Source organism: Vanacampus margaritifer, chromosome 13 (genome assembly GCF_051991255.1).
Source record: "Vanacampus margaritifer isolate UIUO_Vmar chromosome 13, RoL_Vmar_1.0, whole genome shotgun sequence".
Taxonomy (NCBI): domain Eukaryota; kingdom Metazoa; phylum Chordata; class Actinopteri; order Syngnathiformes; family Syngnathidae; genus Vanacampus; species Vanacampus margaritifer.
The window spans coordinates 22,673,022-22,687,497 of NC_135444.1; the positions used below are offsets into that span (position 1 = coordinate 22,673,022).

A 14,476-nucleotide genomic window follows, 5' to 3' on the forward strand; every position below is an offset into this window, starting at 1 on the left:
ACATTAAAAAAAAAAAAAAGCTATATATATTTTTCTAGAAAATGATACATTATCACCCACAACCTTGTGCACTTTTACAAATGGGAAACGGCAGCCACCAAAAACATGTCACATCAAAGGCTTCTCTTCATAAGTCAAAAGAGTGTAAACAAGACTATACGGGCAAGTGAGCGATACGTGGCTGAAGCAGCACAAACATCAAATGGAGCCAAAGGCTATAAAGGGACATTTGTTGATTAAGTGGCTGATCAAGCTGGCGAGCTAGCTAGGCTACAAAACATGACAATATATATCACTGTAATGTACACTTCCACAAAACATACATCAACCAATAATGAGCAACCATTATCATCCCTCGCATAAGACAAAAGAATAATCAGAGAACACGAGTCATCGTTTTTTTTAGAAATATTGAACAGACGACATGGCAAGCGCCCGAAGAGCAATGAATACGATTTAATAACAACATGCGAGATGAAATACATCCAGTATGGCTGCCGCGAAGAATCGTCTTGTCTATTTCCGACGAGGTCAGACGTGGAAACATGAACAGGCAGTTTTTATCTGCCTCCTGCAAATGGCCGCCCCCAACCACACAGATTGCTTTAGCTAACAGCAACCTGATAATGCGATACCAGAGTCAGACAGGAACAAGGTCTACTTTCTTATCCTCGCGCTAAAATGAAAATAATATGACGATATAATAAAAAAAATAACTCAAGTAAAAAAAATGTAAAGCAAAGCATCATTTCTTAACTCTTTGACTGCCAAAAACGTTAAATAACGTTTAGTAAAATCCTAGGGAGGAGTGCCAAAGACGTTAAAAGACGTTTGTTTCAAAACAGAGGTGAAACTAACCATTTTCTATTGCTGATTACTGAAAAACGGAATAAGGTAGAAACAAACTTATTTTTTTTTCTGATGAAAGATGAGAGTCCAATCTTTCATTTGGTAGTATGTGTGTTTCCATAGTCCAAACACATCATTTTCTGTGGACCTTGAAAGATCAGTCAAAATGCTTAAATCGGCTGGCACCCACGGCATCCCTTTTCTCAAAACGTCTGGCAGTCAAAGAGTTAATGTTGCACTGGAGATTTTTTTTTTAATCAAAGCCCTTTTGCCGCATCTGCTCAGTAGGATCCACTTCAATTTGGCACCAAATGGCAACACGGCGGATGCGCATGTTTGAGCGTCAGCGCTCCGTGGCGCGGACCTTGAAGGGGTACGGCGTGCGCGTCACTCCGACGATTCCCTCATAGCTCAGTTCAACTCCTTCCGCGGTGGCGAAGGTGAACTTCTGCAACATCCCCGCCAGGAACAAGAAGAGCTCCATCCTGGCCAGGCCCTCCCCCACACACACTCGCTTTCCTGAAACAAGCGAAACACTCACTCAAGTTCTGCTTCTCGCTTCCTAGCAAAACCACAAACGGCGGCGTTATTACCTGCGGAGAAAGGTAAGAATGCATTCCTTTTCACAAAATGGCCGTCGGAGTCCAGGAAGTGTCCAGGGTTGAAGGTATGCGGCGTTTCCCATTCGTTCTTGTCGAACAGCACCGACGTCAAGATGGGCAACACGCAGCTGCCCTACAAAATGGCCGCCAAAGTTCATGTTAAGCAAGTGTCAGGGGATCATTTTTTCAAACTTTCAGTCGCATCCAATTTCGTGTTGATGGGTGAAAATGGTGGCTAATGGCAATTTTTTTCCTAACTTTCCAGAGGAGTTACTTTGAGTGAGAAATCACTGATTCAAAACAAAATGGCCGACTTCCTGTTTAGTTTTGGGCATGGGTTCTTGAGATTTTTTTCGAGCACTGTATCCTGATAAATATGCCAGGCTAATGGCAATTTTTTTTCTAACTTTCCAGAGGAGTTACTTTGAGTGAGAAATCACTGATCCAAACCAAAATGGCCGACTTCCTGTTTAATTCTGTTGATATTTAAATGATGAGGCATTGCGGATGCTTGCACCTTGGGTATGGCGTAGTCCCCCAGTTGTATGTCTTTGGCGGCCACTCTGGCTCCGTTGAGAGGGACGATGTTGGCCATCCTCTGGATCTCGTGGATGACGGCGTTCGTGTAGGGCATGTGGGCTCTGTCGGCCATCTTGGGAAAGCGGCTCGGCCCGATCACTCGTTCAATCTCCGCCTGGACTTTGTCTTGGTAAAAGAAGGAAAATATTGATGTTGTTTGAGGAAGGGAGGAAATTAAGAACTATTGCATCGGCATCCAAAAATCAGTGATTGATTATTTGGGAAAATTGATCCGTTGTTATTGAAAGATGATCATAAGACATCCAACAAAATCCATAGGAAAATTTCTGATTGAAGCCACAATTCATGTTCCATTCTGGTCCTTGCGCAAAAAAACCCACCCTGGATTTGAGGGTTCTGGATCAGGAAGATGAGGCCCCACTGCAGTGTCTTGGAGGAAGTCTCCGTCCCGGCGAGGAACAGATCCAGACAGCACAGAACCAGATTGTCTTCCGTGAAACCCGCCTCGCTGTTTTCTTTGTCCTGTCAGGAGAAGCCAGAAAAAACGCAAAGTCAGGCTCATCTCCTTTTTGGAGATCCTCAGCATCGTCGGCTTACTTTGATCTCCGCCAGAAAGGCGTCGATATAATCCCGTGGGTTGCTGGGGTCGAAATCCAATTTGTGACTTTTGATCTGGGCACTCATGAACTCCTGCAAGGCTCGGAAGGTGGCGAAGATTCTTTGGTGGGGCCCGGGCAATCGCTTCATCACTGCTGGGAAGGCATTGTAGAGCTGCGCCCGGGGACAAAAGTGCTTTCATGTCGTGATTAGCATCTGAATTAGCATCTGAGTTAGCATTTGATGATTCTGCCCAATGCGAGACCACCCACAGGAAGGCGTCGTAGCGCTACAGCAAAGGAACATTTATTTGGACAAATGTGCTTTTCTGTTGTCATGATTAGCATGTAAGCTAGCAGCTGAGTTAGCTTCTGAGATAGCATCCAATCTAGGAGTTCCTGTCCTATGCGAGCGAGCTCCACCCCATGGATGGAACAGGCAGTGCTAATCTGTTGCCATCATAACAATTAGCATCTGAGTTAGCGTCTATGTTAGCCTCCGAGCTTCCTTTGAGTTTGTCGCTTACAAAGGTCCGCAAGAAGCTATCGTAGAACAAAGGAACATAGTTGGACAAAGTGCTTTTTTTGTTTTCACGATTCCCATTTTAGTTAGCGTCTGAGTTAGCATCTAAATTAGCATCTAAGTTTCCCGTGTGTTGTGAGCAAATTCCTGACTTATGTCATTAAGGGAGGCTAAGCAAAGGGAGAGTCAAGGAAAAGTGTTTTTTTTTTGGTCATGACTAGTATTTGAATTAGCATCAGAATTAGCAACTAAGTTTGAAAAGAAGTTTTGCCCAATGTGAGTTAGTTTCAGATCCACGTTGCTCTATTGTGTTGCCATGCTAACGATTATTAGCATTAGAGTTAGCATCCGAGTTCCCTCACCAGGGCCCACACAGAACCTTCCAAAAAGATCAACTCTGTCATGGTGGCGTGAAGCTGCTGGAAGTTTGGGTCGTTGTAGTCGAACCTTCTCCCAAAAACAACCTGGCAGATGATGTTCGCCACCGCGCTGTTCAACTCGGCCGCCGGATCGAACAATTGACCTGAGGGGAGATGACGTTTATTGACACATTATGTGTAAAATGTCATACACAAGTTGAAGCCACCTCAGGCCTCTTTCATCTCGGCCCTCGTCCGTAATGTTTGCTTGGTTTGGTGACTTGTCACCTTTGTGTTTGTCGATGGCCTGGCGCAGGTGTCGGCTCTCCTGGCAGATGCTCGTCTCAATGGTGCCGCTGGCCAGGCCGAAGGTGCGCAGCGTGCCCATGGCGAAGTGACGCTGCCTCTTCCATGTCTTGCCGTTGCTCATCAGAAGCCCCTCTAGAGACGCAAAAACGCACCGCAACTCTCATGTCATGTGACCGCGAGGGCGTGTGCGTGTCGCACCGCCGCCGACGCGTGCGTTCTTGCGCTACCTGTGTGTCGATTGTACAGTCTGGAAAACAAGGCCTGCTGCGGCCTGTCCACAAACTTGTCAGCTTGCGTGATCAGCACCTCCTTCACCATCTTCCACCCGCACACGAACAGCGTCTTGTCTCGTCCCACTCGGAGGCAGAACACGTCCCCGTAGGTGTCGGCCAACTGCGCGCCAACGGGACAATGGCGCCCTGTGGTCAGCTGAGTCGCGTCATGGTTCCCACACAATATTTCCTCTGTGTTGAACTTGGTCAGCAGCACAGAGGAAGCTCGCAATTTGTCAATTTGTCAATTTGTTGCTAGTGGAAGCATTTACCGGTTCCCCTCCCGGAGGAAGCCGTGGGAGAAGATTCGAGTCGAGCACGATGAAGCGACATGATCTCAAGTTGTTAGCTAATATTGACACAGCTGGTAAGTTCGTTAAAAAAAATACAATTAAAAAAACCTGTCTTTTTTTTAAAATCCGTGTCAATAATACCGGGTGCTTTAAGGACACATAAAGCCATCGCTGATTAAAATTTGCTGTTGATCAGTTTAACTTTCAAAGCCCTTGAATTCAGCCCAAAATTGAAATTCTTCAAAACAAAATGGCTGACTTTCTGTTCCTTTTCAGTCATGGGTCTTTGAGACTTTTTCATGCTTCCCGTTAAGATAGACATGTCCGCCCAATTTTGTATTGATCAGGAAAATCATGAGGCATTTTCAGCCATTTTAAAAATAACTTCCAAGCCCGTGAATTCAACCCGAAACCAACATTTCTGACATCCTGTTCATTTTCAATTATTTTCCCTTGAGACTTTTTCTTGCGTCCTGTTGTGATAGAAATGCCAGCCCAATTTAATGCGGCTCAGCAAAATAGATGTTATGAGCTCATTTTTTTTTAAAACATAACGTTTAAGCCACTTGGATTCGGCCCAAAATTGTTTCTTAAAACCAAATTTGCCGACTTCCTGTTCAGTTTCAGGCATCGTTATGACGGACATGTCCACCCAATTTCATGTCAAATCAGCAAAACCGGATTTATGAGTTATTTAAAGGAAAGAAAATTAAATTTTCAAACCCTTGATTTCGGGCCAAAATTATTTCTTAAAACCACCTTTTTTTTTTAACTTCCTGTTTATTTTCAGTTATGGGTCTTTGAGACTTTTTCGTGCGTCCTGTTAAGATAGACATTATATATTGATCAGGAAAAACAGGCATTTTGAGCCATTTTAAAAAAAATAAAACTTCCAAATCCTTTAAATTCAGTCCACAATTGCTTCTTCAACAACATTTCTGACATCCTGGTCATTTTCAATTATTTTTCCTTCAGACCTTTTCTTGCGTCCTGTTATGATAGAAATGCCCAATTTAATGTTGCTCAGCAAAACAGATGGTATGAGCTAAATTTTAATTCATTAATTTTAAATTAATTTAAGAATTTAAGCCCTCTAATTCAGCCCAAAATGATTTCTTAAAACCCAAATTTTTGACTTCCTGTTTATTTTCAGTCATGGGTCTTTGAGACTTTGTCCTGCTACCTGTTAAGATATTCACGTCCACCCAATTTTAATCGAGCAAACTGAAGGTGTGTTGCCGATTTTTTTCCTGATCTAATCCGTGCGTTGTTAAGACCCCCGAAAAAGGCAATTCGCAACCAAATCATAAAATGTGAATGCGTCCATTCCAACCTGCGTCAGGTACGTGTGAGGCTGCTTGACAGCAATGTTGAAGACGTTGCCAACCAGAGGCAGCGCAACCGGTCCGGGTGGGAAGTGAGCTGGCTCCTTCTTGCCAAGGGTGCACCCCAGGAGGAAAAGCGCCAGACATAAAATGAGCACCCCCCAGACATCCAAACCCAGAAACGCGCCGTTATACGTCCACATGATGTCCCGTTGGGTCTTTGTGCCGGCGGTGCTTGGCCAACGCGGCGTTTATATGTGACGCCAAGCATTTGCACATGCCTCCTCTAATTCTAATTAAATCAACACTCCGGGCTACTTGAGCGCCGGCAAAATAAACACATCCTATCAAAATGGGAGGATCCCTGTCATGCACTTGAAATTAAAGTAACTCTTGAGTTATGGGATATATTTATGGAAGTTCCGCTATGTAGAAAGTGCTAATTGATAGAGGCTGCATGTTCTAGTGTATAAATTGGACTCCTTCCTAGAAGGTCCTTAACTCTTTGACTGCCAGATGTTTTCAGAAAAGGGAATGCCGTGGGTGCCAGCCGATTTAAGCATTTTGACTGATCTTTCAAGGTCCACAGAAAATTATGTGTTTGGACTATGGAAACACACATACTACCAAATGAAAGATTGGACTCTCATCTTACATCAGAAAAAAAAGTTTGTTTCTACCTTATTCTGTTTTTCAGTAATCAACAATAGAAAATGGTTAGTTTCACCGCTGTTTTGAAAAAAACGTCTTTTAACGTCTTTGGCACTCCTCCATCGGATTTTACTAAACGTTATTTAACGTTTTTGGCAGTCAAAGAGTTAACTAGTAAATAGTTTGGGCCGTTTGGGGGCATTACTTGAGTTGATGTCCTTTACAAATATGCGTAGGCCTGTATAGTAGGGGTGTCAGGCCACTACATTTTTTAATCATAATTAATCGCATACTTCAATAGTTAACTCACAATTAACTCATTCACTGCCATTGACGGCTATAGACGTCAAAAATTCATTTCTTTATTTATTTCTATTAGTTTTCCACTTTTTCCACTTTTCAAGAGTATGAAACCTAAAAAAAAAATGTTTTATTATATATTTATGTACAGTATAATATAATGTATATATTTGTATACATTAATATATATATTTATACATTTAGGACAGATATAACATTTTGGATTAATCGTGAGTTAATTATTGAAGTCATGTGATTAATAACGATGAAAAAATGTATTCGTCATTTTTTACTTCCACTCTTGAAAAGATTTCATGTTGGGCAGGTTATATTAACTCATTCACTGCCATTGACGCCTATAAACGTCAAAAATTAATTTTACATTTTTTCCACTTTTGTTAACAAGGGTATGAAAACCTAGACATAAAAAAAAAAATCTTTAAAAAAAAAAAGATTATCGAAAATTAGGGGCTTCAGGCGTACATTTTTTAATTGTAATTAATTCAATAGTTAACTCACGATATAATCACAAATTTTACATCTGTTTTAAATATACAATTTTTTTTTTCTTGTTAACAAAAGTGGAAACAAAAATGTTAAACTAATAGAAATAGTTCAAATGATTTTTGGACGTCTATAGCCGTCAATGGCAGTGAATGAGTTAATGGTAGGAGGGGAAACCCCACGTATTGTTTTATTTCAAATCCATTGTTGCACTAAAAAGGTGAATTCATAATCCTGATCATATGGCGGTCTCAACTGTGCGGTGATTTGTGCAGGGAGGCCATCAGCGGAGTACGGCGAGGGTCCGGAACTCTGCGGGGGAATTGGTGAATCCCTCCACGCCCACCAGGCTCGCCGTCTCCCCGGGGACGGCGGCAAAGGTGAAGTGTTGCAGGAGGGCCGTGAAGAAGATGAAGAGTTCCATTCGGGCCAGCTGCTCGCCCAAACACGCTCGCTTACCTGGGAGGGAAACAAGAAAACAAGTAAATGAAATGAACAATTTCGAAAATAGTACAAAATCAAAAATTGCACACTTATACTCCAAGATGGCGGCACGCCCCATCCCCGGGAATGGTATCATTCATTTGGGATGCAAAGGCATCGTAAACGATGGTCATTAGCATGAACCGATGGAGCCTTCCAGCAGTCCTCTTGTGGTTGTTACATTTACAGTACTTTTAATATATATATTTTAATCTATTTAAATTGGTTGAATTCTTTATTGGGAAAAATAATAATAAAAAAATAGAAAGAAAAATCATGTACTATATATGAATTGAACATTTTTGTATTTATATAATGAAATTGATAAATAAATGATTGTTAATAATATTAAAGCATGCTAATTTATCATTTTATATGCATTTTTTGATTTACTTATCAATTTAATTATTGTAATTGAAAATGAAAAATAGTAATATTGTAATTGAAAATGAAAAATAGTACAATTTTAAATTTTTACATAAATAAATGATATTTTAATTACAACTAATAAAATCAAAATGTGAGAATTCATTCTTTTATGACAGAATAACAATTGTTAACTATTTGACATTTAAAAACAAAATAATACTAATATTTAAACTTGAGAACAAATGATAGTCTTAATGTTATTAAAATTAAGTTTCCCCCCCCACACATTTTCCATTCATATCTTATATGAAAGGAGCACTGTGGACTTGGTCACTTTTTTTTTACTCATGACTGCCCCCTCTGGCCTAAAGCAAAACTGCAGCCTCAAGCCCATTAAGAACGTAGACGCAAACCTGCAGAAAATGGCAGAAAGGCGTCTCTTCTGCGGAAGTGGCCCTCCGAATCCAGGAAGTGTTGAGGGTTGAACTTGTCCGGCGTCTCCCACTCGCTCTTGTCGAAAAGCACAGACGCCAGGTTGGTGACGATGGCTGTGCCCTGGAAAACAGTCGGCGGAGGGAGAGATGATGTCATAGTTCGCTTTCATATTTCCATAACATATTTAGGACCCCCCTGCAGGCGCTCTTGAAATGGCGAGTTGTCGTTATTCTTTTGCCGCCCTGAAAGTTGGTTAGAAAAATGAAAAAAAAAAAAAAACCTTTGGGATGACGTATCCTCCCAGTGTGGCCTCCTTGCTGGCCATCTTGGGGAATCCCAAGGGAACGATGTTGCCCACCCGCTGAGTCTCGTAGATGACGGCTTCGGTGTACGGCATGTTGGGCCTGTCGGCCAGTGCAGGCAGGCGAGATTGTCCGATCACATCGTCAATTTCCGCCTGGACTTTCTCTGGGTGGGGGAGCACCAGAAAAAAAAAAAAAAATCAGAAATAGCGGCTTGCGGTCTGTGGAGATTTGGATCTCACTTTGTATATCGGGATAGTGCATCATGTACACCAGAGCCCAACGCAAGGTGGTGGCCGAGGTCTCTGTGCCCGCCTCCATGAGATCCAGGGTGGAGACCACCAAGCTTTCAATGTTGAATCCGGCTTTGGGGTCTTCCTTCAGCTATAAAATTTACAAATCATTTACAGGTCACTTGAACAGATATCATTTTTAACTCAGTGGCTCCCAAAACCGTATAAATACGTTCTATTTTGAATATGATTATGCTCCCAAAGATGCATTTACTGTATATGTTTTTTTTGACACGCTTTGATGCAGCCTCTGAACTGAATAGAATGCTTGAAGCAATGGTAGTTATTACAAAAATGGCCAGCGGGTGGCAGGAGAGTATAAGAGATCAACCGGGGCCATGTTGCAAAAGGCTCTTTTCCCCGCTGTTTTAAACATTTGTGAATAATGATGAAACTTAGCTATAATGCTAATTGCTGCTCAACGCAAACGGATACAAATATACTTTTTTTTCTGATGCTCTTTCTTTTGGTAGGTTCCACGTTTCTATAGCAATCGAACACAATATTCTGTGGGCCGTGCAAAATCAGTCCAAATCCAGTAGAGCGGTGAAAATGGCTGCAAGTCAATGAGTTCAAGTGTCCCACCTTCTCTATCTCCGCAAGGTACACATCAATGAAGTCCCGGGGTTGTTCCGGGTTCCACTGCTCCTGGTGCTTCAGCACTTCCTCATTCAGGAAGAGCTCGATCTCATTGTAGTTGGCGAGAACTGTCTGGTGCGAGCCCGGCAGGTATTTAAAAAGAGAAGGGAAAGTGTTGTAGAGCTGTGGACGGAACAAAAATATAAACTTCAGGCTGTTTTTTTTTTTTTTTTCCGAGGACGCCGCCGGTCTCGGACCTGCGCAATTGGCGATCCGGCGAGCAGAATGGCCTCGTTGTCCAACTCGAGAAACTTGCGTATTTTCCCATCGCTGTACTCAAAGCGGTGCCCAAACAGCACCGAGTAGATGACGTTGCCCACCGCGTTGGTTAGCGTGTAGTGAGGGTTGAACGGCTTCCCTGGGAATGCAAAGCATCGCGGGAACATTATGACGCTTTCTTTGATGGGTTTTGTTTTGATGACAAGCTCGTGTCTAATGAAATCCAAAATGGCCGGTCCTCTCAAAACTTTACAGCCTCGTTATTTACAGGGCTGTCGACTGCTAGCTAAATGTTCTTCTTCGCGAATATGCAAATAGCTTGAGGATGGCTAGTACGATATTAAATATGTGCATTTGTAGACACGTCAGCATGAACGAATGCAGGCCTTGCCTTGTTCCTCTTTGAAAGCTTCGCACAGGAAGCCGCACTCCACTCGGATGTAGTTCTCCAGGGATTGCTGGCCCTCTCCAAAGTAGCGCAGGTGGGAATTGGTGAACTTCCTGTGCTTCTTCCACGGATAACCGCTGCTCAGCACCACGCCTGCAAAAAATGGTTAGCAAGTCCTTCTGCATGTGTCAGAAAAGTTCCAGGACTGGTATCATGAAAAATATATATTAAAAAATAAATAAAAATTAGGGGTGTCAAAATGAGTGCGTTCGTTTAAAGTTCCTTTAACGCCACTAATTGAGCGATTAATTGGAAAGCCTGTACTGGGGGAATTCTAGTCGCAACGCAGTCCAGGTCAAAATTTCGCAGTAATAAATTAAAAGATAACGCATATATGTGTGGAGTCTGGGGTCAAGTTGTATTTTACAGTTTAAAAAATGTGCAAGATTTCACAAGCTAAAGATGCTAAAGATGAGATAGGCTTTAATATGGAAAGAAAAATGCGGTGCGCTGTCGCCAATGTCTAGAAAATGCAATTATGCCATCTAGTTGCAGAAAAAAAAACTCAACACAAATCAATATCACACTTTTTTTACAGCACAGAACTTTTTTTTTTTTTTACGCAATGTTATGAATTATTATTACTAAAAGATGCAGCCTTATTTATATTAGCTTAACATTTTTTTCCCACTTTTATGTTAACAAGAGGATGAAAACTTATTTTATTGTATATTTTATTGTACATTTAGAACAGATATAGACTTTTCTGGACTTAAGTCTTAGAAAAACTTTCCGCTATTTTGGACTGTAGGATACCTTTATCCCCAAACTTGTGTTTGCTAGGTGACCTAACAACAACTGACTTACCACATAAACAATTTCAATCTACACTTGTAGCCCTTACTATCGCTAAAAAAAAACAATTCTTGTTAACTGGAAAAATAAACAAACTCTGAATATCGACCAATGGTCTAACCTCCTCATAAATCACATTTTAATGGATAAAATATCGGCCTCAAATAAAAACCAAATATCAAAATTTATAGAAACATGGTCTACGTATATAGAATTTTTTAACCTAATTCTGCTTACTTAATTCTGTCTGTTAGCGAGAGCCACTACATCGTGATAACTTACATTGATGTTTCTGCATTTGGCAATTTATTATTATATTCTATTATTAGTATGGGATTTTTTTTAATGGGCTTTAGGTGAACTGATGAATACACACACGCTCGCACGCATGCACGCACACACACACGCACATACATATACTCACCCACATACAAAAAAAAAAATATATATATATATATATGTATATGTGTGTATATGTATATATATATGTATATATATATATAAAAAAATAAATAAAAATAAAATAAAAATATTTATTAATTTTTTATAATTTATTTGTTTTTTTTTAAAAAAAAGAAGAGCAATGATGATGTCAAATCGAATGAACAATACTGAGCTCTCCTGGAGAAAAAAAAAAAAAATAAAATAAAAAAAATAAAAAAAAATAGAACAGATATAGAAATTTGCCATTAATTGTGAATTAACTATTGAAGTAATGGGATTAATTATGATTACAAATTTGAATCGCCTGACAACCCTAAAAAAAAAAGATTTTTTTTCCATTTGAAGTTGAGATAACACACTTTTCACAGTCATCTCGGCCACGCCTTCATATATTTGTAAAGTCAATCTTCTGGAATCCTCCGCAAGTCCGTCGTTACGGATGTTTTGATGTCATCCACGTCTTCGATCCCATTGGTCACCCCCCTCCCCCACCCGCCTCCCGCCCAATTAGCGCTACAGATGGTGGTTAACATGTCGAAAGCCACAAAGAAGTCGAAAGAATGACAGCACAATTGACATCCATTCGGGTTGAAATCTTCTTGAATAATGAGCCCCACTCACCGAGACCCTTGAAGACATTATCGAAGAGCGGGACCACGGGCCGGTCCACAAAGCTGTCCAGCTGGCTGACGAGCGCCTCTTTGACCATGCGGTACCCCGAGATAAACACCATCCTCTCGCTGCCTTGCCTCAAGCTGAACACGGGGCCGTACTTCTTCGCGAGCTGAACAAAAAGCACCAGATGAATAAAATAATGAGACATTCATAGAAACAAGATTCTGACAAAATCATGGCCTAAAGTCGGACTAGAGTCACACCTGCTATAGACCAGGTTAGCCAAGTCCTAAAAAACTGGTGACTTAGGTCTGGCTTGAGTCAAGTCATGTGATCCCAGTCTACCACCACTGCCTATTAAACTTTCAGTGTCACGACGGATTTTTGGTCTTACCCCCTCCAAGGCTTTGTAGTCCAACGAAGTGAAGACATTCCCGAGGAAAGGCAGGGCCAAAGGTCCCGGCGGGAAAGTGCCAGGCCGCCAGTGTCGCAGCACGTCCGTCAGCAGCAGCGCCGCCAAAGCAAACAGCAGCCAGCCGCTCACGTCCAGGCACTCGAAAAGAGCTTGGAAAATCATAACGTCGGGGGAGATTTTTCTCGTCCGTCTGCTGGGCTTCTGGCCTTTTTTTGTTTTTGAGGGAAAGGGGAGGAGTAGGAGGAGGAAAAGTTACGTAACGTGTCCTCATATGCTGTGAAAAGTAGGAATAGAGGTGAAACGGTTTTACAGCTGCCTGCTGATAGCGACGGCATGGAAGGGGTGTGCACACCAGGAGATTTTTATCTTTTCATACAATAACGAAATGCATTCGCTTGACGCTGTTTTAAACTTTTGACCCTCCAGTAATGATTTACTGGGTTCAGTTTTCAGTGGTCAGTTTACCTTTGGCGTTGCTAGCAATCATTAAAGCAGGGAAAGTAATACCAGTTAAAATAGAAATATGCAAGTCGTACGAGTAATAATTTGCAAGTCCTAAAGTAGTACAAATATTTGAGATACAAGTGTAATACAAATAAAAGAATATTAATGAGATTTGAAATAATTAAAGTACAGTAATAGAAATAGAAATGAGGGGGACTTCTTGACTTTAAGTCTTATCACGATGACTTAAACCCTCGTCACAATGTTTTTAAAGCTCATCATGATGACAAAAAAATCTTGTCTTTTTTTCCACGAGCGCTTTCATGTACAAATTATGATCACCTACGTCAGGATTTTTTTCCTTAACTGTTTTTATGAGTCTTTAGGCATGAAAAAAAAAATCACCTTCATTTTTTTTTTTTAACATACATTTTTCCAAGGAGTTGTTTACATGTCCACTAGGGTGGACAATGTGCATTTGAGCAACTAATGAAATATTTTGTAAGGAAATAATAAATAATTCTATACACTAAACACTATAGAAAATGTCAGATTTTTAACAGTGTGTTAACATATTTTTAAAGAAAAATTTACTTTTTACAAAGTACAGATAGTAATTTTCTTTTTTCTGGCAACCATTTATCATCACTGCCTCTGTCATTATCCCCACTTGAGTCAGACGGTATATGGTCGACTATCCTGTAGGTTTTGACCACTACAAAACGTAAGGACCAGGATCCTTACCATACAGAAGGCTTTGCTGCGGCTTCTCAACTCCAGAGAACGGTTGAAGAAATGGTAGTAATGACAAAAACGGCTATCAGGTGGCAGCAGAGCAAAAGAGATCAACCAGGGCCGTGTTGAAAAAATATCATTTATGCACAGTTCTAAACAGATTTGTGAATAATTATGAAATTTAGCTGTGTTTTAATGCTCATTGCTGCAAAACGGAAACGGTTACAAATATACTTTTTTCATGATGAAAGAAGAGACTAATGTTTCTTTTGGTATGTTCCATGTTTTTATAGCAATAGAACACAATAGTCTGTGTGCCTTGCAAAATCAGTCAAAATCCAGTAAAACAGATGTGAGTGAAGGGGGTTGCTTCAGTGAAAATGGCTGGGAGTCAATGAGTTCAAATCATTTTACTTGCATCCTTTTTTTTTCTTTCCAAACCCTAAAAAGGTTTTCATTTTTTTGTGTGAAAAAAACTCCACTGCAGACGCTGCATTTTGGTAGACTGCGTGTTGAAACGGGAACAGTTTCATGTGAACGTTATCTTGCGGTTAGCGAAGTAGGGCACCTGTCGACGTGAAGACCTCAGCGACTAACCACCCTCAACTCTACTAAACCGGGTCACTGGCCTCGTTTTTTTTTTTTTTGCCCCTTCTTATTTCTCTCCCACGTGCAACACAAGCAAAAGCACCGAGTGCCATCTTGACACGTTTTTTT

The 14,476-nt window shown here is 41.0% G+C and overlaps 1 protein-coding gene across 1 annotated transcript; it reads right to left on the minus strand.

The window, feature by feature from the left end:
- Positions 1-1,192: 1,192 nt before the first annotated feature.
- Positions 1,193-12,927, minus strand: LOC144062156 (uncharacterized). The gene is made up of 18 exons (XM_077583193.1): positions 12,560-12,927; positions 12,172-12,334; positions 10,255-10,404; positions 9,842-10,002; positions 9,591-9,767; positions 8,955-9,096; positions 8,691-8,878; positions 8,389-8,530; positions 7,419-7,582; positions 5,677-5,910; positions 4,006-4,171; positions 3,758-3,910; positions 3,473-3,633; positions 2,589-2,762; positions 2,372-2,513; positions 1,969-2,156; positions 1,443-1,584; positions 1,193-1,368 (listed from the first exon to the last, which is right to left on the minus strand). Exons 1-18 carry the CDS (start codon positions 12,740-12,742, stop codon positions 1,193-1,195), a joined length of 3,006 nt encoding a protein of 1,001 aa, XP_077439319.1. The 5' UTR covers positions 12,743-12,927.
- Between the last annotated feature and the right edge of the window lie 1,549 nt (positions 12,928-14,476).